At 47.2% G+C, this 19,023-nt stretch overlaps 1 protein-coding gene across 2 annotated transcripts in view; it reads right to left on the bottom strand.

Moving 5' to 3' along the window:
• Positions 1-19,023, bottom strand: part of SNX1 (sorting nexin 1) — a 749,531-nt gene that overhangs the window by 504,300 nt on the left and 226,208 nt on the right. For both annotated transcript variants that reach the window (XM_078684988.1, XM_078684989.1), the window contains exon 4: positions 15,376-15,442. In XM_078684988.1, the coding sequence (XP_078541114.1) occupies positions 15,376-15,442 (67 nt within the window). The remainder of the gene's footprint in view (positions 1-15,375; positions 15,443-19,023) is intronic.

Here is a 19,023-nt window from a genome sequence, read left to right as displayed (position 1 = left end):
TGACACACTGCCGGCCCTGGACACCAACGTACTGCTCACCCTGCATGCTCACACACTGCTGACCCTGCACACTCACACACTCCTGGCCCTGGACACCCACATACTGATCACCCTGCATACTTACATACTGATCACCCTGCATACTCACACTCTGCTCACCCTGCAAACTCACACTCTGCTCACCCTGCATACTCGCACTCTGCTCACCCTGCATACTCGCACTCTGCTCACCCTGCATACTCGCACTCTGCTCACCCTGCATACTCGCACTCTGCTCACCCTGCATACTCGCACTCTGCTCACCCTGCATACTCGCACTCTGCTCACCCTGCATACTCGCACTCTGCTCACCCTGCATACTCGCACTCTGCTCACCCTGCATACTCGCACTCTGCTCACCCTGCATACTCACACACTGCTGACCCTGCACACTGACACACTGCCGGCCCTGGACACCAACGTACTGCTCACCCTGCATGCTCACACACTGCTGACCCTGCACACTCACACACTCCTGGCCCTGGACACCCACATACTGATCACCCTGCATACTTACATACTGCTCACCCTGCATACTCACACTCTGCTCACCCTGCAAACTCACACTCTGCTCACCCTGCATACTCGCACTCTGCTCACCTGCCCTCAGCGAACTAGCATCCACCTGGAAACCTTTCCAGAGAGGCCATGGACTGTATGGGCTTGGAACCATTTGGCGGTTATACAGCAGCGAGGGAAACTGTGCCTGTTCTGTTATGTATTAGTGAAGTGGCTGCATCAGACAGGGTTCAGAAAGTTCAAAATGCCTAAACTTCATTAGAAATTACGGAAGTCTGGGAATGTGCATCAGTCTTGCAGTCAACAGCCTGTTCTAGAAACTGTGGGGCAGTGAAGTTTTTAAAAATCTGATTACGTAGACAACGTCTCTCTCCTCCGTGTTCTGGATCATTGAACTGAAACCTACACACATTCAAACAACGGACGGACACACTCCCCTTCCCAGACCCTAAAAATAAACAGTCAGCACACCATCGCTCATTATTCTTACAGACTGTCACGCAGAGGCAGAAAAAAGACACCCCGTAGCAACTTAAAACAAGAACTACAGTGTGGACGAGCATGTATGAGTCATCTTCTGTGAGCCTCGCCTGCTGCCTCTCGTCATTTAACATTGAACGCGCTCACCGCTGTGAACGCGTTCGCATCATCTGGCTTGCATTACACGGGCACTCTGACAGCTCGTAATTAAGATTAATCACTCTGCCATGCTCGCTCTCGCACACAAAATGCCACATCGGGCACGCGTACATTACTTACAGCCTATCACTTCAAGGCTACTACATACACAGCACAGGGAAGACGAATCACTGACCAGATGCCAGAAAACGCAAAGGAATGTGTGGAATTCCTCTCACCAAGGCCCTTCTTCTTCTTCTTCTTTTTTTTTCTTATAACATTAGGATCTCTTAACTCCTCCCCCAGGAGGGGGAGGAGTCCGAGCCCTAAAAAGTTCAGGGGTCCTTCTAAGCCGAACCCAAAATAACAAGGGGCGTAATTGGACCAAATCAGAAATCGATCTTTTACCCAGATCTAAAAATAATGGTTTCAGGGGGGGTCGATAGAGGTAGCGAAACTATATCTCTAATAAACTTATTTTCCGCCACAACCAATGCTTTAGTGTTTTCCGCACCCCACAACTCTGAACCATATACTGCCGCTGCCAAAGCTTTCCCTTCATAAACTGCCAAGGTAGGAGCTATGGGTCTACTGGTAGATAGCCGCTGATTCTTTGCTATTACTCCTGATACTCTTTTTAGATTTAAAACCATTTTAGCGATATGGGAAGACCAACTCAAGTTGTTACTAAGTCTAACTCCAAGGTAATCAAATTCTTCTACCACCTCGAGAGGAGTGCCATTCAACAAGAGGTTAACCCTCCTATATTTCTTTTAGGCGGTCAACACCATCAGCTTAGTTTTAGTGGTGTTTATTGACAAACCCCTGTCTTTACAAAAGATGCAAAAACGATCAAGCAGTTTTTGCAAGCCCATAGGGGATTTCGACATGAGAAGAGTATCATCGGCAAAGAGGAGGGTAGGTGTTTTCTCTCCTGCAAGGACGGGGGCATCGGCAGGGTCCTCCCTTAAATGGTCCACCACCCCATTTATAAATAGGGAGAACAAGGTTGGAGCCATCACACATCCCTGTCTCACTCCCCTATTGACCGGTATCTTCTCTGTCAGTTGGCCCTGGGTTCCCCATCGAATCCTGGCATAATTCCCCTCATGGAGTTTAATAATAAGTTGCAATAGGCAACTAGGAAATCCCATATCAAATAGGACACAATACATAACATGCAAACTAGAATACCTTCCCACACTATATCCACAGTAACACACAAACCGTTTCTAATGTTATCACACTACAGCAATGAAGTAAGTCACCAACAAACTAGCTGCCACCACCTTCATAACAACACTTTGCCAGATACCATAACTCCCAACAAAGAGTACCATACAGCTCTATATAAATCAATCAATCAGTATTTGTATGGTGCGCTATTCATCCCGAGGGGTATCTAAGCACTGCATGGGGTGTGGCTACTCGAACAGCCAGTTCTTGAGGCCACTCCTGAATTCGGCAGGGGAAGTAGAGGTTCGGCGGTGCATCAGAAGGTTGTTTTAGGCTTCAGCAGCGAGATGGGAGAAGGAGCATCCGTCAGGTCAAGTACGATGGATGTGGGGGACGGTGGGCCAGTGATGTAGACCGCATGTGTCTGGTGCGCTGGTGGAAGATCAGACGGTTGTTCAGGTATTCTGGTCCTGATTTGTGAAGTGCTTTGTTGGCGCCTGTGAGCAGCTTGAAGAGGTATCTCATCTTGATGGGGTGCCAATGCAGGCTACTGAGGTGGGGGGTGGGCGGAGGTGATGTGGGATCATCTGGGCTGCCCCAGGATGATTCTTGCTGCTGTGTTCTATTTGGAGGCACTTCAGGAGGAGGGTGGTGGTTCAGGCGTATAGGGTGCTCCCGTAGTCAAGTCAACTGGTGTTGAGGACTGGTGTTGAGGGCTTGTGTGATGGTTCTTCTGGTGTCGGTTAGGAGACATCTGAAGACTTTACAGAGCAGTGTTGGAAGCAGATGGAGGCGACAGTATTGACCTGTAGTCTCATGGATAGCTCGCTGTCAAGGATGATACAGAGGTTCAAAGTATGGGTGGTGGGTGCTGGTCCGAGCCCGGAGGACCACCAGGAGTCATCGCATGGTGAGGGGGATCTTCTGAAGAGGAGAACTTCAATTTTGTCGATGTTGAATTTGAGGCAGTTGGCTTTCATCCAGTCGGCTAGGTCGGTCAAAGCGTTCTGGAAGTTCATTCCAGTGGTATGTGAGTGTTCGGTGAGGCGGAGGATGAGCTGGGTGTCGTCTGAGTAGGAAATTATGTTTATACCATGGCTGCGAGCGAAGGGTGCCAGTGGAGTTATGTAGATGTCGAACAGAGTGGGCTTAGTGAGGTGCCCTGGGGTATGCCGCAGATGATGCTCTTGGGGTTGGAGATATACAGCAGGAGGCGCATTCTGTGATTCCACACCCCCTATCAAAATGTCACAGACCCCATTCCAGCCTAATCAGATTACATTCCTCCCAACAAAATGTAACAGGCCCTAGAAGGTAGTGCAGAATAATACACAACACACTACATAGCCCTCCACATACCCTCCATGTTGTATATACATATTACCACAATGCATAAGAATGCACCAAAATGGGGGCGTGGCCAGCAACATGGCAGAGTGAGACGCGAGTCTGCACAGCTCCGGTCCAGACAAGTGAACCGACATGCGATAAGGGGGCCTAAGGTCCCGAAAACCTGCATAATTTGATCCCTGGGGTCCAGTATCCCCTCCAACATCCGAAGACTGCAAGTGGAGGCTGTGGCAGTCCCGTATCCTGCGGCGGTGCGGGCCGACCTGGAGGCCCGCTAGCGAGATCCAAGATGGTGCCCCTGGCTTGTTGAGAACAGAGACGGCGCAGCTGGCAGCGTCGGAGCCCATCGAGAGTTGCGGGTGCCCCGGAGAGCTACCACGCCTGGACGCCAATTACCCGTGGGGAAGTGCGGAAGGCCCCGGGGATGCCTATCGTCCGCCCCCGCGGAGGGGGGGCGCTGGGACGGAGAGCAGCAGAGCGGAGGTGCAAATTACGGCTTGCCACCGGTCAGGACTACGCTGCCGGAGGAAGAGGCAGGGGCTGGCGCCAATGTCTGCGGGCCCAGAAGGAGAGGTGCAGTACCGGCAGCACCGCGGAGGAACGAAGGGCGAGCTGACTGCCCTTCACTCAGCCGGCAACCGGGTGGACTGAATGGAGCCCAGGCGAGATCGGAGACGGGACCCCTCGAGGCCTCGATGAAGAGGGCCTGCAGAGACTGCCTGCCTGGAGTGGCGGAGTCCCCCTCACAATCCAGTGGGGGTCGGGTAAGCCTGCTCCTCCCCCACCCCTGCTGGGGCCTCTGATCAGTGAAGTGTATTGAGGGACGACTCAGGGACAATGCCAGAAAAAGGTACGAGGGGCACAGTTTTGGAGGGCAGCGCAGCCTTGGCATGCTGGTGAACTGCTGCTAGGAGGTCTGGAACGCCTGGGGCAACGCGGGCTAGAGGCACCAGTGGTGGCATCAGGCTTGTTCCGGCAAGTTCACCCGTCAGAGACCCACCTGGGGCCGCATGGGCTGGGAGAGACTTGGCAAGGGAGCGTGGAGACAGCGAGGCGCGATTTCATCTCGGCCCTGTGGTTTGGACTGACCGAGTGCCCGGGCTGGCCGCCCTAACCCCGCCACACCCCACCCTGCCCACACTAGCCCTTTCCCGGGGCTGAAACGCCGAGGAGAGTGCTTGCCAGAGGTGGAGGCGAAGGTTTGGCGGTGGAGCACGCTGACAAGTAGTGACGGAGGGACTGCCTGGTGAGGGTTCTAGAGCAGCAAAGTGGAGCATTGGGCTGGACAACGTCCAGGAAGACCAGTCCTTTAAGGTGTGGGATGCGGCGCAGCGCACTATGGGCAGGATAAAGGACAAGGACCTAAACCCCCCGGCAGGGCACATTGGACCGCTATACCAAGTCGCCCCCACCGGATGAAGACTCTGCGACTACTAATTCGGACACAGCCCTGCTGATGAACGCAATCCAGGCCTCCCACGAAGCCCTGGAGAACAATATCGTAACGGTGGGCACGGAAGTAACGCTCCTACGGCAGGATCTTAGAAATCTAGCAGATAGAGTGAAGGAATCAGAAACGAGACTGGGGAGGCCGAAGACAATACAGAAGGTGAATAACGGTATGGCGGAGCTTCAGTCGTCGCATAAGCAGTTGGTATGGACGGTGGACGACACAGAAAACAGAGCAAGACGCAACAACCTCCGATTTGTAGGTTTTAGGGAGGGAATTGAAGGCACGAACATGGCGGCGTTCCTGCACTCTTGGCTCCTGCGTACTTTCCCGAAAGATAAATTCTCTACCTGTTTTGTCATAGAAAGGGCTCACAGAGCGCTGCTGGCCAAGCCACCGGCTGGAGCGATACCTAGGCCGGACATTGCTCGCTTCCTGAATTTTTTAGACAGGGACATGATTCTCAGGGAAGCTAGACAGCGTGGGGAGATTCAGCTAGACAATGCCCAAATAATGATTTTCCCAGACTACAGCCAGGAAGTGCAAAGGCAGCGACGCTCTTATGACTCAGTGAAAACAAAATTGAGATCCCTCCAAATTCAGTACATGCTATTGTTCCCGGCCAAATTAAAGGTGATCTACAAGGACAAGACATTTTTTTCTGTCTCCGGAAGAGGCCTGGCAAAGGCTGGAGGAACGACCTCGGTTGACGCAACCCACGACTAGTGCTCAAAAATCACTTGAAGCAGAGAGGCCTCTAGGAGACCCCAGAGGAACTCCCAAATCGCAGAGGTCAAGGAAGGGTCATGGAGAACATCTTCCAGGTGCGACCCCATACCCCAAATCTAGACCTGAACGACGGAGGAGACGAAGCGACGGATCCCTTGGCCTTAGTCAACTGTCGGGGTCCATGTTCTCCTGCCTGGCTGAGAAACCGCGCTCAGATGTGGAGGGAGAGCCTCAGGGCTCCTCGGAGGAGGAGGAAGAGTTGGACGGGCAGTCGCCGCATCCCTTGGCAATTGAAATCAATGAGATGGAACAGGAGCCCACACCAGAACCAGTGGGGTCATCGAGGGACCTCCAGGACTCTAACTCGTGAAGAGGGGACCAAAGTGGCCGCCCAAGTCTACATAATGTCTTGCCTGGTGCGTGCAAACTTGAACCCCCCCCCCCCCCACGCCGATTGGATTGTTGATCTGGTCTTTTTCTATTTTGGTTCGTGTTTGCTCTTAATAACACCTTTGCACAGGGATGTGGAACTCCTATAGCCCGACGCCCAGGACATATCGTTTGGGGTCAAGGGCAACAAGTTTTAATGTGTATTTTGTCCTTGGGACAAGTAGGTCCAACCTACAGCACAACCCATTTGGCTTCCAGTTTAAAGTAAACATATTATGGATAAGGAAAGGGCATTGTCTGCACGGAAGTTAAGGTAATGTTTGTGTCTATGTGTTCAAGCTGTTCAAACTTGTTTTTATGGTTCATTAATGCAAAGCCTTTAATATTAGGATGAGCGCTCTAAGTAAATGTTGAAAGATCGGACTGCACCACTGACCGTGGTTCCAGTATAAAAATGTGAACACACATTTTCAAAGTTTAGCAATATGAGGGTATGTATAATGCCCTCAGAATGCTTTCTGATTAGATGCAAATATTTGCAGAAGCAAGATTGATGAGACTTTGCTTTCAAAATAAAATGTTCACAAAAATATGCAAGTAGCTAAACTACTGTAAAATATTAGGTACCATTTCTGAGCAGCATAGTTTGGTAAAAAGGGTTGATGTTTGCTAGTATTTCCAAAAGATCTTCATAACGGAAAATCAGTGCAACTAGTTCCAATAAGATTATGAAACAAAAATAAACAAGCATTTGCAAAGCCAACATGTCGGAAATTGGTGGTCAGCCTTTTGGATTTGTCAATGTGCGACTTCTTTTGGCATGGTTTATGTAAAACCTTATTGGTGTGGGAGCTGCTGGGGCCTCGTAACTATAACAAACATTGGCAAAAGCAAAAATTGTTTTTGGTCTCAAAAAGCACACATTGCCACAGTAGTTCCTGGCACTGAGCAAAACTACTCTGTGTGCAGGTATGCTCCTTGTGAAAGAGCAGAATGCTGTCACTCACAGTGAAGCCCGTCGATAGACCAAGAGAGACAACATTTTAGTAGAAACAAAAGGTCATGGTTAACACCAGATCTAATTAGGGGTCCAATTATTAAAGAAAGTCTCAAAAGTGCATCCGAGGTATATGTCTTTTCATTAAGAGCAGATAGACAACTTTCGCGAATTTCAAAAGAATTTACAGAAGTAGGCCTAGAAATAGTACTCATAGAAAATATTTGTGAACTATTTTAGCATGATCATATATGCTTGTGTAGTTTCCTCATGCAAAAATCTGAGTGTTTGAAAGTTCACGTTTCCTCCACTTTTTGCCCAGCCCTTAAGAAGTTTCACATCTGCCATTCACAGGAGAAAAGTTCCAACCCTTCTCAATATGGGAAAAGATTAGAAAAGAGTTGGTGAAAACCCTTAAAACATGCAAGTTAGTAGGTTTGCACAGATTCAAAAGGGCATTACAACCCTAGAACGATTGCTTACCACTACCTTAAGCTCTGGTATTTAGATCTGCGGGAACGTGGCAACATATGGGAATGATTCCCATGAGTCCTGGCATAATCAAAGAGGCTATGTCAGAGCTCTTTTATAACGCGATTGCTGCCATAATCTGTGGCAGCGTTACATGGCAGAAAAGGGATAAGCGGATTTTGTTACAGGACAAGTAGATTTATGAAGCAACCTGTCCCATGGACAAGTAGATATTTTATTAAATTCCACACCCCTGTTTGCATGTGGTGACTTTGAAGGTTTAGAGCGGGCTTCTTTTCCTTTGGGGTGTTTGGGAGTGGGAGGACAACAGACCTCCATCACCCGATTATCTTATTCTCTGCCATTTGGTGGACGATGGGACAGCGGGGGAGAAGGAGGTGGGGAGGGGGGAGATTGCGGGGGGGGGATCTCAAATGTTTTCAGGGATGGGAAGGAGGGAGGGAGGGGCTACATGTTGGTTGGGGCTGATTGTTAACTTTTTTAGGCATGTCAAAGTTAGGACCACCACATACACCTGTGTTTTAAACACCCGACTCCTGTTACCACAGACGTATTTTACACCTGATGTCCCCTACAATGACGGGTAGTCCCCAAGCGGCTGTCCACGTTAAGGGCTGTGCCAAGATCCTTACATGGAACGTTAACGGCCTGGGCAATAAAGTGAAGCGGGGTTAGTCCTGGCATATGTGAAGAGGGTAGGGCCGGATATTGTCTTATTGCAGCAAACGCACCTTCAGGGCAACCGGTGCGGGTTATTGGCGAGGGGAGCGTATCGAGTGTTGGCTCATGCAGGTTACACGACAGGCTCCAGAGGGGTTGCTATCCTGATTAAGAAATCACCCCCTTTGTGGCTACTCAGACATGTACGGACTCACTGGGGACCTACGCGGGGGTAACGGGAACCAACTCTGTCAGGCGTAACTGATATCCTCCTGAACACACCAGATACATTACAGGTGGTGGGAGGGGACTGTAATGATGTTATGTAATCGCTGCGGGACAGGTCAAGGAATCGGCTTGGTGACTCCGCAATAACTCCCCTAGCTAGGACCATCTCTACTCCGGCTGCATCCGGACGCCAGCACCTACTCGTATTTCTCCAGGGCTCACAGGGTGTATTCCAGATTGGATTATGTCTTCCTGCCACAATGTGCTCTCAGTGTGGAGGATGTGGCGGAGTATCAAGCTCTAGGTATTTCGGATCATTCACCTCTTCTGGTGCGGCTGGGGGGGGTGACGTGCACCGGGGGGAGGGGGATGGCGTCCACCTGCGTGAGACCTGCAGAAGAAGGAATTGATGAAGGGACTCAGGGCAGATGTAAAGATATACATCACGGAAAACATAGGATCGGTTTCGTCAGGGGTAGTTATCTGGGAAGCTTTTAAGACAGTTATGCGAGACGGGGCCCAAAACAGAATAGCCTGGGAAAAATGGAAAGTGCAGGAAGAGCTGTCCAGATAGTCCATGCATTCGCCGCCTATTATGAAGATTTTTACAAAGCTAGGGATCTGGGAGCGCTAGAAGATGCACTGACATACATTGACAACATTGAGACCCCCGTTTTATCTGAAGAGGATCAGCTGGGCCTTGAGGGTGAGATAACAATCGCTGGCCCTCCGACTGCGATGGGTAATTCCCTACCTGATCCACATGGATCAGACAGGTTTCCTACCAGATAGGGCAACTAGGTTGAATCTCAGGAGAACCCATAACTGGCTGATGGAGGTGCACCATCGTCAAGACTCCCATGTGTTTTTATCTTTGGACGCCGGAAAGGCGTTTGACGCGGTGCACTGTCCTTTCCTTGAGGGAGTGTTAATCAAGTTTGGATTTGGCCCTAAGTTCCGGAAGTGGGTGAGACTCCTCTATACGGACCCACGAGCCAGAGTAAAAGTAAAAGTAAATGGGGTGCTGTCAGAGGATTTCCCCATAAGAAGAGGGACCTGGCAGGGATGTCCCCTGTCTCCGTTGCTCTTTGCCCTTACTATAGAAATAGTGGCATGTGAAATTAGACAGGAAAAGGAAATAAGAGGGTTTAAATTTGAGCACACAGACACGTACGAGAAAAAAATATCGCTATATGCGGATGACGTCCTCTTGTATGTCACCCACCCTGCCATTACGATCCCGGTGCGGTTTACCCTGTTGAGCCGTTATGGCGCTCATGCAGGTTACAAGATAAATTGGCATAAGTCAATCTTATATACCCCCAGACGGGTAGAGGGCTGGTCCCTCTTGCCCGGTGCTCTTAGGGTCATGGACGAAGGGTTTATGTATCTAGGGGTGTATATAACTTTGGATAGAAACCTCTCATACCAGAGAAACATCAAGCGGGTGCTCGCAAACTTTGCTGATGACGCTGCTAGGGGAGGACGCTCCCCCTCACGAAATTAGGGCGTGCTGCAATGTTTAAAATGATACCATTACCGAGGTTCCTGTATGCCATACAAAATGAATACTTCCCACTCCCACGGCAGGTTTTTAAAGACATAAATGTTGACCTGAGATCACTGCTCTGGTTGGGGAGACAATCCAGGATAGCCCTAGGCACCTTGCAAAGGAACCAGTACAATGGGGGGGGATCTCCCTGCCGAATATCGAAGCTTATTACTGGGCAGAACACTTCTCACCGATCAGTTTCACGCTCCAGCAGACCACCCCACATACAACTTAGAAAGAAGGACAATGGCACAGCGCACCTGTTTGCATTATATATACGGGGGTAGAGGGAAGGAAAGATTGCACTCAGCAACACGGGTTACGATAGACGTATGGGAGAGAGCGACCAGGGCGATTAGATGGACACATAAACCAACGAAACAGACCCCAATATGGCACTGCACGTGGTTAAAGGAACTCAAAAAGCTGAGAGGGTCAAGAGATGGGATGACATTGGAATTTCCGCACTGGGGATCTGATGAAAAGGGGAGACCTAAAGTCATTCCAGGCTTTGAGGGCGGAATACCGGCTGCACCGCACTCAGTATCTAGGGTATGCGCAACTGCGCCACGCTTGGCGGGCGGAGAAGGCGCTCGCCCCTTCCTTGCCAGAGTACGCCCCGCTTGAGGGTCGTTTACTGCAGGAACGCATCCCTTGCAAGGTAGTTTCCCTGACCTATAAAACTCTGATCAATAATACGCTGGATGGGCTGGTGAAACTCAGAGAGACATGGGAGCAAACTGTGGGGGAGATGGATACAGTGGACTGGGAGGCAGCCTTGATGCATCCAAAGGAAGTCACAATTAAGTCCCGTCTACAGCTCATTCAATATAAAATCCTGCATAGGGTATATTATGACAGACTATGGCTGCACCGCATGGGACGAGCTAGTGACACTAATTGCCTGAGATGTGGTCAGGGGAAGGGACTTTTACCATATTGTGTGGATGTGCCCTATAATTCAGACATACTGGGTTGAGGTTCTGGGGGAATTGAGTGAGGTGCTGGAGGTGGTTTTACCGATGGACCCCAAATTGGTGCTGCTGGGCATGACAAACGACGTAGACTTGAATCGCCCACTCCTGATAATCGTAGTTCTAGTGCTGGTGGTGGCTAAGAGGGACGTGGACCGGTCTCCCATGCCTCCTCGGAGAGACGATTGGAGAAGGGGCATGGATATGTGTATGGCAGCGGAGAGGGTCACATATAAAGCGAGGGGTGGCCCTAAGAAATTCAATAGAGTATGGGAGAAATGGAGACAATGTCACGGCCTAGACGGGGGATTGTGAACTGGAGAGGAGGAGGTACCCGGTTGACCAGGTTGCACGAGGGGCGGCTTCGGAACGATCCATGCGCTTTACAGAGTTATGCGGCAGTAGTATATAGCCCTGTCGGGATGATACTGGGAGTGTGGGATGGCGGGAGGAGGGTGGAGGGGAGACAGGGTATGGAAGATGGTTATATGTGACATGCCTGTTATGTTTATGCACTTAACAAAAGCAAATAAAAATATTTATTAAAAAAAGAAGAATAAATGCACCAAAATACACACCATACTACACCACACATCATAGCCTAAAGGCTCATTCTGTATTACACTACCCACATGCAGCACATCATACCACCACTCCCTGGCAAAACATACCACAATATAATGCCATCTTCTTACTACAACTAACCACACAACACAAACTGATGTGAACACATCACACTATTCCATTGTGAACTGCAGAACACCAGCTCTCAATAACAAACAATATGCCTACCATTCACTATCCTTCAATAACAAAATGATGCTATGGGACCAATATGTATAAGTACTTATTACAAATAGGTCTATCAATTACCCATCTGAACTTACATAATTTTTCAAAAATAAATCAACTCAGTTATATATTTCATTTACATCCTGAAACCTAAAGAAACCAATCCAAAGATAATATATATTCTAGGTATAATGCGTTTTATTCACTCATCTTTTTTTGTATATTTATTCTTTTACTTTCCACATTTCTTTTTCAAACAGAAATACAGTTCTTTTGGGTTCTCTAAATCTAAAAAAGCAATATATACAACATTATCACACAATATATATAAATCTCAAAACGAAAAAGTGAAAAATGTACTACATTATTTACATAATATTTCAAAAATAGCCCCTATTCTTTAGATGGATACTCTATACCTTGTTATCTAAAGAGTATTCCGTAATTTTACTGGTACACCCTACTTTCACAGTTTCCTTCAAATAGATTATTTTGTCCCTCCTGTTTTAAACTCCTCTTTTCTTAATTATCACCAAATTATCACCAAATTTAAATTCATTGGGTGTCCGTTTCCAAGGTTGTCGACGCGTTTCAGCCCCCTTTAAATTCTGGGCCTCATCAGGACTTGGGCTTAAGCATACATTCAGAATTATGTTGCACCAATACTTTGCAAAAACTTTCAACTTGGATTTCGGGAGTCGTGACTGGTAGGGTATATTTATTCTGGATATACACCTGTCCACTTTTCTTCTATATAAATCGACCATTCACTATCCACCACACATTCATAACAAACCACACAATACCAAAACATGCAACATACCTTTAAAACCAGAACAAACACCAACAAATTGTAGCTAATAACCTCTCCATCACTTTGAATTCCTTATCCATTTCAACAGTGATTTTAACATTATCTTACAAAGAAACAGTTTTCAAAATTTGAGAAAGTGTAACTGTTTAACATTAGCAAACTCAGAAGATAATGGCACAAAAAAAATACTTTTGATCAATACAAAAACTCACCAAGACAACAAGTTATTAACTGGTTAGTTACTTGGTGATGTACAATGATGACACAGAAGCCAAACCAGCATGCCAATTGAATTGAATTGAATTGAATGGGGGATTTGTAAAGCGCGTAGCTACCCTAGGGCGTCCCAGCGCTGATGCCAAGGTTAGACTATTATAATGTCTAACATATTTGTTTTTCACAGCTCCATAAGCAGCAAACATATTACATGTGGTGGGTTTAAATAACCATAAAATCAATTCATAATGAATAGTGAGCTATCGCATGTAGTACAGGAACCATACAAAGATGCTCAGTAAAACAGGTTTAACATCCTCTGGCTGTGGTGGACTAGGGAATGAAAAACAATCTGTGGTCGGTGCTGGGAGGAAATGTCCCAAAATGACACCATTTTGAAAAGAGGTACTAAATTAAATAGAAAAATATAATGCTGGGCTATGGAATACCACACCCAGGAGGTATGCTCTACTAATGCTTCGAGAGACTATCCTTTCGATTATGGTGAAAAATGACATTAATTTATATTTATTTTAATTTTATCAGCAGGGATAACTGCTGGAAAACTTGTGACAAGCAATCTGTGGAATAGGGTAGTGCTGAAGCAATTAATAGCCAATATAAATTACAATCAATTGCGCTACATGGAAGCCACTCAAAACTTAGATGATATCAGAAAGGCAATGACTGAGGGTCTTAAATGTATTCAGCTGATTGGGATCACACAAAGTCTACCCAAGGTTATGGTGTGTAATTCAAGAAGCAGTATTGAGCTAATCTGCACAGATTGTTTCAATGAGGTATCCTCTCCTGGAATTGAACACCTACAGAAGATTACAGCAATGTTTAATTTTGGGTAATTATTAATCTCAATAAAATGATATTTTCAAAAATAGTTCAGCAAAAGGCTGTTCGCCGTCTGCATTAAAAGTAGAGAGTTTTAAGCACCAGTAAACAGATAATTTGTTAACTAGTCCAAATAAGAAAAAAAACAAAGTTATATAAAAGTGTATGGTTGTCCTTTAAATAGGGCTTATTACACTATCAGAGTCAAATATGAGAGTATAATGTAACAAACCCAAAGCTTCTTGGTACTATGACATGGACTACAAAATGAACCCCACAACAGCCTTCGTAACCTCACAGTAATGTCCTGTCACCTTTGCCGAACACTCGTTGCTTTAGGACCTTCAGTGATACTCAAAGTACTGCTCAGGTGCCGCATTCGGACCACCTGACCTTTACATGCTGCTGACTGCTCAAAAGCTGCACTGGGCTTCTGTTGACTCTACGCAGCACTAACATTAAAAAGACGTTAAATAAAAAGGCAAGCATGTATTCAAAACTTAATGGAAGTTACTAGGGGTATTCTGCATCGCTTAACTTTAGAAACACCTTCGTTTTTAAAGATCTCTTGCTCCAAAGGTGTAAAAGTATGATAGCTTGTTCAAAATTCAAATAGATTATTTCATTAACATGCAAAACCGTTTCACCTTTGTACATCAGATTATATCAGTGGATTGTAAAGTTGTTTTTTTTAAGTGATAGTTTTCAAACAAATTCAGAAACATGAATTCTTCCCCCACCCTGACAATACCAGAGGCAAGTTTATTGGTATGTGCCATCTATGGGGTGCCTGGGTTTCTATTATACATGAACAACATTATAGTTTATTAAATCAAACACAGGAGCACACTTCCTGAAGTCTAGTATTACGAGGTCCTCATGTGTGATAATGAAGAAAAAGAAGGGAAAGTGAAAAAAAACAATTGCCAAGGATCACACAATTTGGATTAGTGGAGAAGCCGGGATTAAACCCTTGTTTTTGTTTTCACATTGGGCAATTCAGATACAAACAGCTATATTTATCGTTGCTTTTGCACTACCTAACATATTGCAAAAGTGATGAAACCCTTAAGATGTGATTTATCAAGTCAAGTAAGGCCCCTCTACGCGGCTCAGAGTTTTTTGATAAATCCAGAGTAAAGCAAAGCAGCGCAAAAAGCTACAGCACACAAAGAAAGAGGAAAATGCCTCAGGGGATTATTTTTGTACACAAAGGTGATCCTTCCTGCAGAAAAGTAATCCTTGTTACAATGCAGGCACCCTTGCGTTGGCACTAGGCAGAACACTGTGCGCCAGCACTGGGGTAAGGCAGGAATGCACCGTATTGTGATAAATACAGTGTATTCCTGCCCTTTAACTGTCCTTGCTTTCCTTAAAACTACTTTACCACCAACACCGCCCCCAACCCAGACAGCCATCATGCTGGTATCAATGCGGTCCTCTGTCACATAACAGACCAAACTTTGTGGTCCATGGGAAAATGTTTGCAGGTACCCATGCTTTAGGTGGTAGACCATTTGGGGCTCAACTCACCAATTTTTTCAGGGTCTTTCACATGGACATGAAGCTCAAACTGGTCCTCCAGTTCTTCATCTTCTAGCTGAAAGCAAAACAACAAAATGTCAAAATATCAATTAAGACTAATTTCATGGCTACAACAGCTACAGGTTAATTAGTCTGTAAAAACAACAAAAAACACAAAAACAAAATCTGTAAAAATGTACCCACTTTCCTTTTTTGGCAGGCTTCATCAAATCAAGCCTAAACCGGACACTTGTTGCACCATATCACCATCACATTGGTATTAGAAAATAACTTTTTAAATCAATTTCATAAGTGCATATACTCAATTTACATTGCAAGAGTGTTAATCCAAGTCATTCTAAATAGTTGTGCTAGGTCCGTCATGTATACTAGCCATTGACAAACTGGTCAAGATTTTCTAATTTAATACAGAAAATGCACACTCAATCAATCACACTGAGGATATAATAAGGCATTGTTACAAATAGCAAGTCAACATGCATTAAAAAAAAAAAAAAGAAAAGGAATCCTCATATAGGTCCGCTAATAGTATGTCTATTACAGGGTTAAGAAAAGACTCCGAAAATAACTTATATCATCATCACTGAGAAATTAAATGGGAAGGGTCAGGAGATTTCAACGTATTTTTTGCCCTGCTACGGAGGATTCCATCTTTGACTACATACATGCAACAACATATTATGCTGTTGTTCACTCCAGTTCATACTAAGCTTTTGTTTTCCTACCTATCCTCAAAGTGGCAGTCAAAATGTAACTTGCAGAGATTCTTATGGAGTACTTACAAGTAATTTTAGAGAACAGTTTGATGTTTTCTCAGACCAGTAGACCTCAGGAAAACGGACTTCACGTCCTTTTTAGGTCTCAGTTGGCGTGGGTGCGCACATGAGCAGTCTCGCTGGTGAGATTTAATGATTTAGAGGGCTTTCAGTATCGGGCTTTCCCTCTTTCCCCTCTTTCCCATGGCCAGCGTAACCCTTTATGCTAACCGGTGGCCAGCCATTGGGAAAGAGCTTTTCCTGACATACTTTTCTCTCCTTCAGATGGACCACTTGGACGGGGTCGTCTGCCTTCTGTGCGTCGTGAAAGCTCTCTTCTCTTTATGGGGCCATGTGTTTCAAACACATGGCCCCATAAAGACAAGAAAGCTTTCACAAAAGATGGAAGTGAAAGCGGACGGTGCGTGTTGCTGAAGACGGCCGTAAAGCGGGTGACATCGGCTTGTTAGAAGAGCACACGCCTCATGTGCTCACAACTTAAACCTTCTGTTCCTCACGGGTTCTGTGTATAACCTCGCTTGGTTCCGTGTTCAAACCCCGCTTGGTTCCGTGTTCAAACCCCGCTTGGTTCCGTGTTCAAACCCCGCTTGGTTCCGTGTTCAAACCCCGCTTGGTTCCGTGTTCAAAACCCCGCTTGGTTCCGTGTTTCAAACCCCGCTTGGTTCCGTGTTTCAAACCCCGCTTGGTTCCGTGTTCAAACCCCGCTTGGTTCCGTGTTCAAACCCCGCTTGGTTCCGTGTTCAAACCCCGCTTGGTTCCGTGTTCAAACCCCGCTTGGTTCCGTGTTCAAACCCCGCTTGGTTCCGTGTTCAAACCCCGCTTGGTTCCATGTTCAAACCCCGCTTGGTTCCATGTTTGTTCAAACCCCGCTTGGTTCCATGTTCAAACCCCGCTTGGTTCCATGTTCAAACCCCGCTTGGTTCCATGTTCAAACCCCGCTTGGTTCCATGTTCAAACCCCGCTTGGTTCAATGTTCAAACCCCACTTGGTACCAGTTTCGATTCCCCCACGTGGTTCAGTGTTTAACTCCCACTTGGTTGCAGGTTTAATTTCCTGACACCTGGTTTCATCTCTGATCAGATTGCTGGATCAGCATCTGCCCCGCCCAGTCTCTTGATTCCTGTCCAGCCCCCCTGCGGCCCCTACACTCGAGGCTCAGTTCCCACCACTCCCCTCGCAGCTCCAGTGTCACCTCTCCTGTGGGTTGCCGGCCCAATGCTCTTGTCAGTATCGGGCGGGCCCCTGGTTCAATCCCTCACTGGTGTCTGCCTCACCCCCTGTCAGACACCACTCCACTAGTGTGCAGGTGTAGCCCCCTCAGGTCTGTGGGCTCCAGGTTAAATTACCGAGCTCTCCCCGATCCCTGCTTGAGTTTAGCGGCCTGATGTCAGGGCTCCGGGTTCAGTCCCACACACAAAGCAGCTGCTCGCTCTCCGGCTCCAGGTTAAACCCTCGCTCGTCCTGGACGCCTCAGGTTAAACCCCCTCCTCTCTCCTCCCCCCCCCCCCCACACGACAATCTCTTAATATGGACGATATCTCTGAAGTGTGCGTGTAAAGTCGTGGGAAACAGCCCCACTCCACACTAATTACAGGGCTCTCCGCCTGAGCACGCCCCTCCGTCCTGCCTGCACGGATGCAGCAGAAAGGGCTTCTGATTCTGTTAGGCAGCAGATATTTGCTCTCTGCGCACAATGCCATGCCCAAAATTATCCCCTGGCTCGTGTGAAGGGGCCGCGCTTTCAAACACTAACCTGCTCTCTGCGTCCATGCCATGGAGCTGCCCAGCACTCCTCCTGGGTCCCAGGAGAGAGATGCTGGCAATGAATGCACTTGATTGCAGGTACGGGGACGTTACCCTGGGGAGGCAGACGTATTGTTTTTTAGTTTCTTTGTTTTTTTTCTCTTTGTGAGGAGGGCAGTGAGAAACTCCGGTTCATCAAATGTACTGATGCAGCTCACCCAGTTCAAACTGGTTTTAGGTATAGTGTCCCTCAGCTTACTTTTTTTGACAGGGGGGTCTGTGGAAATGCAGTGAACTGTAGCTCTGGTACTTAGCAGAAAGGAAGGAGAAAATAAACCAGCTGTTGCGGAAGGCTCTGAAGACCTTATTCCGCCTCTAATCCCCACCAACCCCATCTATTCTCTTTCCCCTCCCCTTTCCTCCTTGGAAAGCTCCCGCAGGCTTGCACCAGTCAGTGCTTCTGTGACAAATGCTACAGAGTGCGGTCACTTGACGAAAGGACCTGCCTAATTTCATCAGACGGGAAAAGCAACCCGGTTAGGTTCGTACTGCTTCTGTGACACTGCCAGAGAAGCATTGGGTGATGTGGGTCATAAGAGCGCTGTGTGTTGTGCATCGGGAGGGCATCAGCCGGCAGTGACTCCACTGCTTGGGGTGGAAGGCTCCACCATCGGTCATGCTTTTAAGAAGCACATGGGATTAACTGAGGCTTTCAAAAATAGCTCCAGGCGACGTTTTTCCACAATTTACCAATGGTTGTAAAAAAAGTCCGTATTGTATTGAAAGTTTGTTACGCTTGTTTAGTCAGCGCCGGAGTGCACAGATACATGGTAATATTAATAGATTGACGAGTGCCTCTGACAGCTCGGCAGGGCAAAAGAAAGGGGCAGGAACATTTTAGAACTGGGAGAGGCAAGGGTGACTCATGATGCATGCGCAGTGTTTTCAACTCAAAGGTAAGTAAAGGTTAGACTCGGTCCGGTGTGCCAGCATGTGGCTGACCAAAGGCTGCGACAGTCTCAGTATGTAATGTAATGTAATGTAAGCACACATTTTTATAGCGCGGCTATCGCTCCGAGGAGCATCTTGGCGCTCCAGTATCGGGAAAGAGCTTTTC

This window comes from Lissotriton helveticus, chromosome 3_2, assembly GCF_964261635.1.
Source record: "Lissotriton helveticus chromosome 3_2, aLisHel1.1, whole genome shotgun sequence".
NCBI lineage: Eukaryota > Metazoa > Chordata > Amphibia > Caudata > Salamandridae > Lissotriton > Lissotriton helveticus.
Note: the sequence above shows the minus strand (reverse complement) of the source record. Positions and strands in the feature narration are given on the sequence as shown.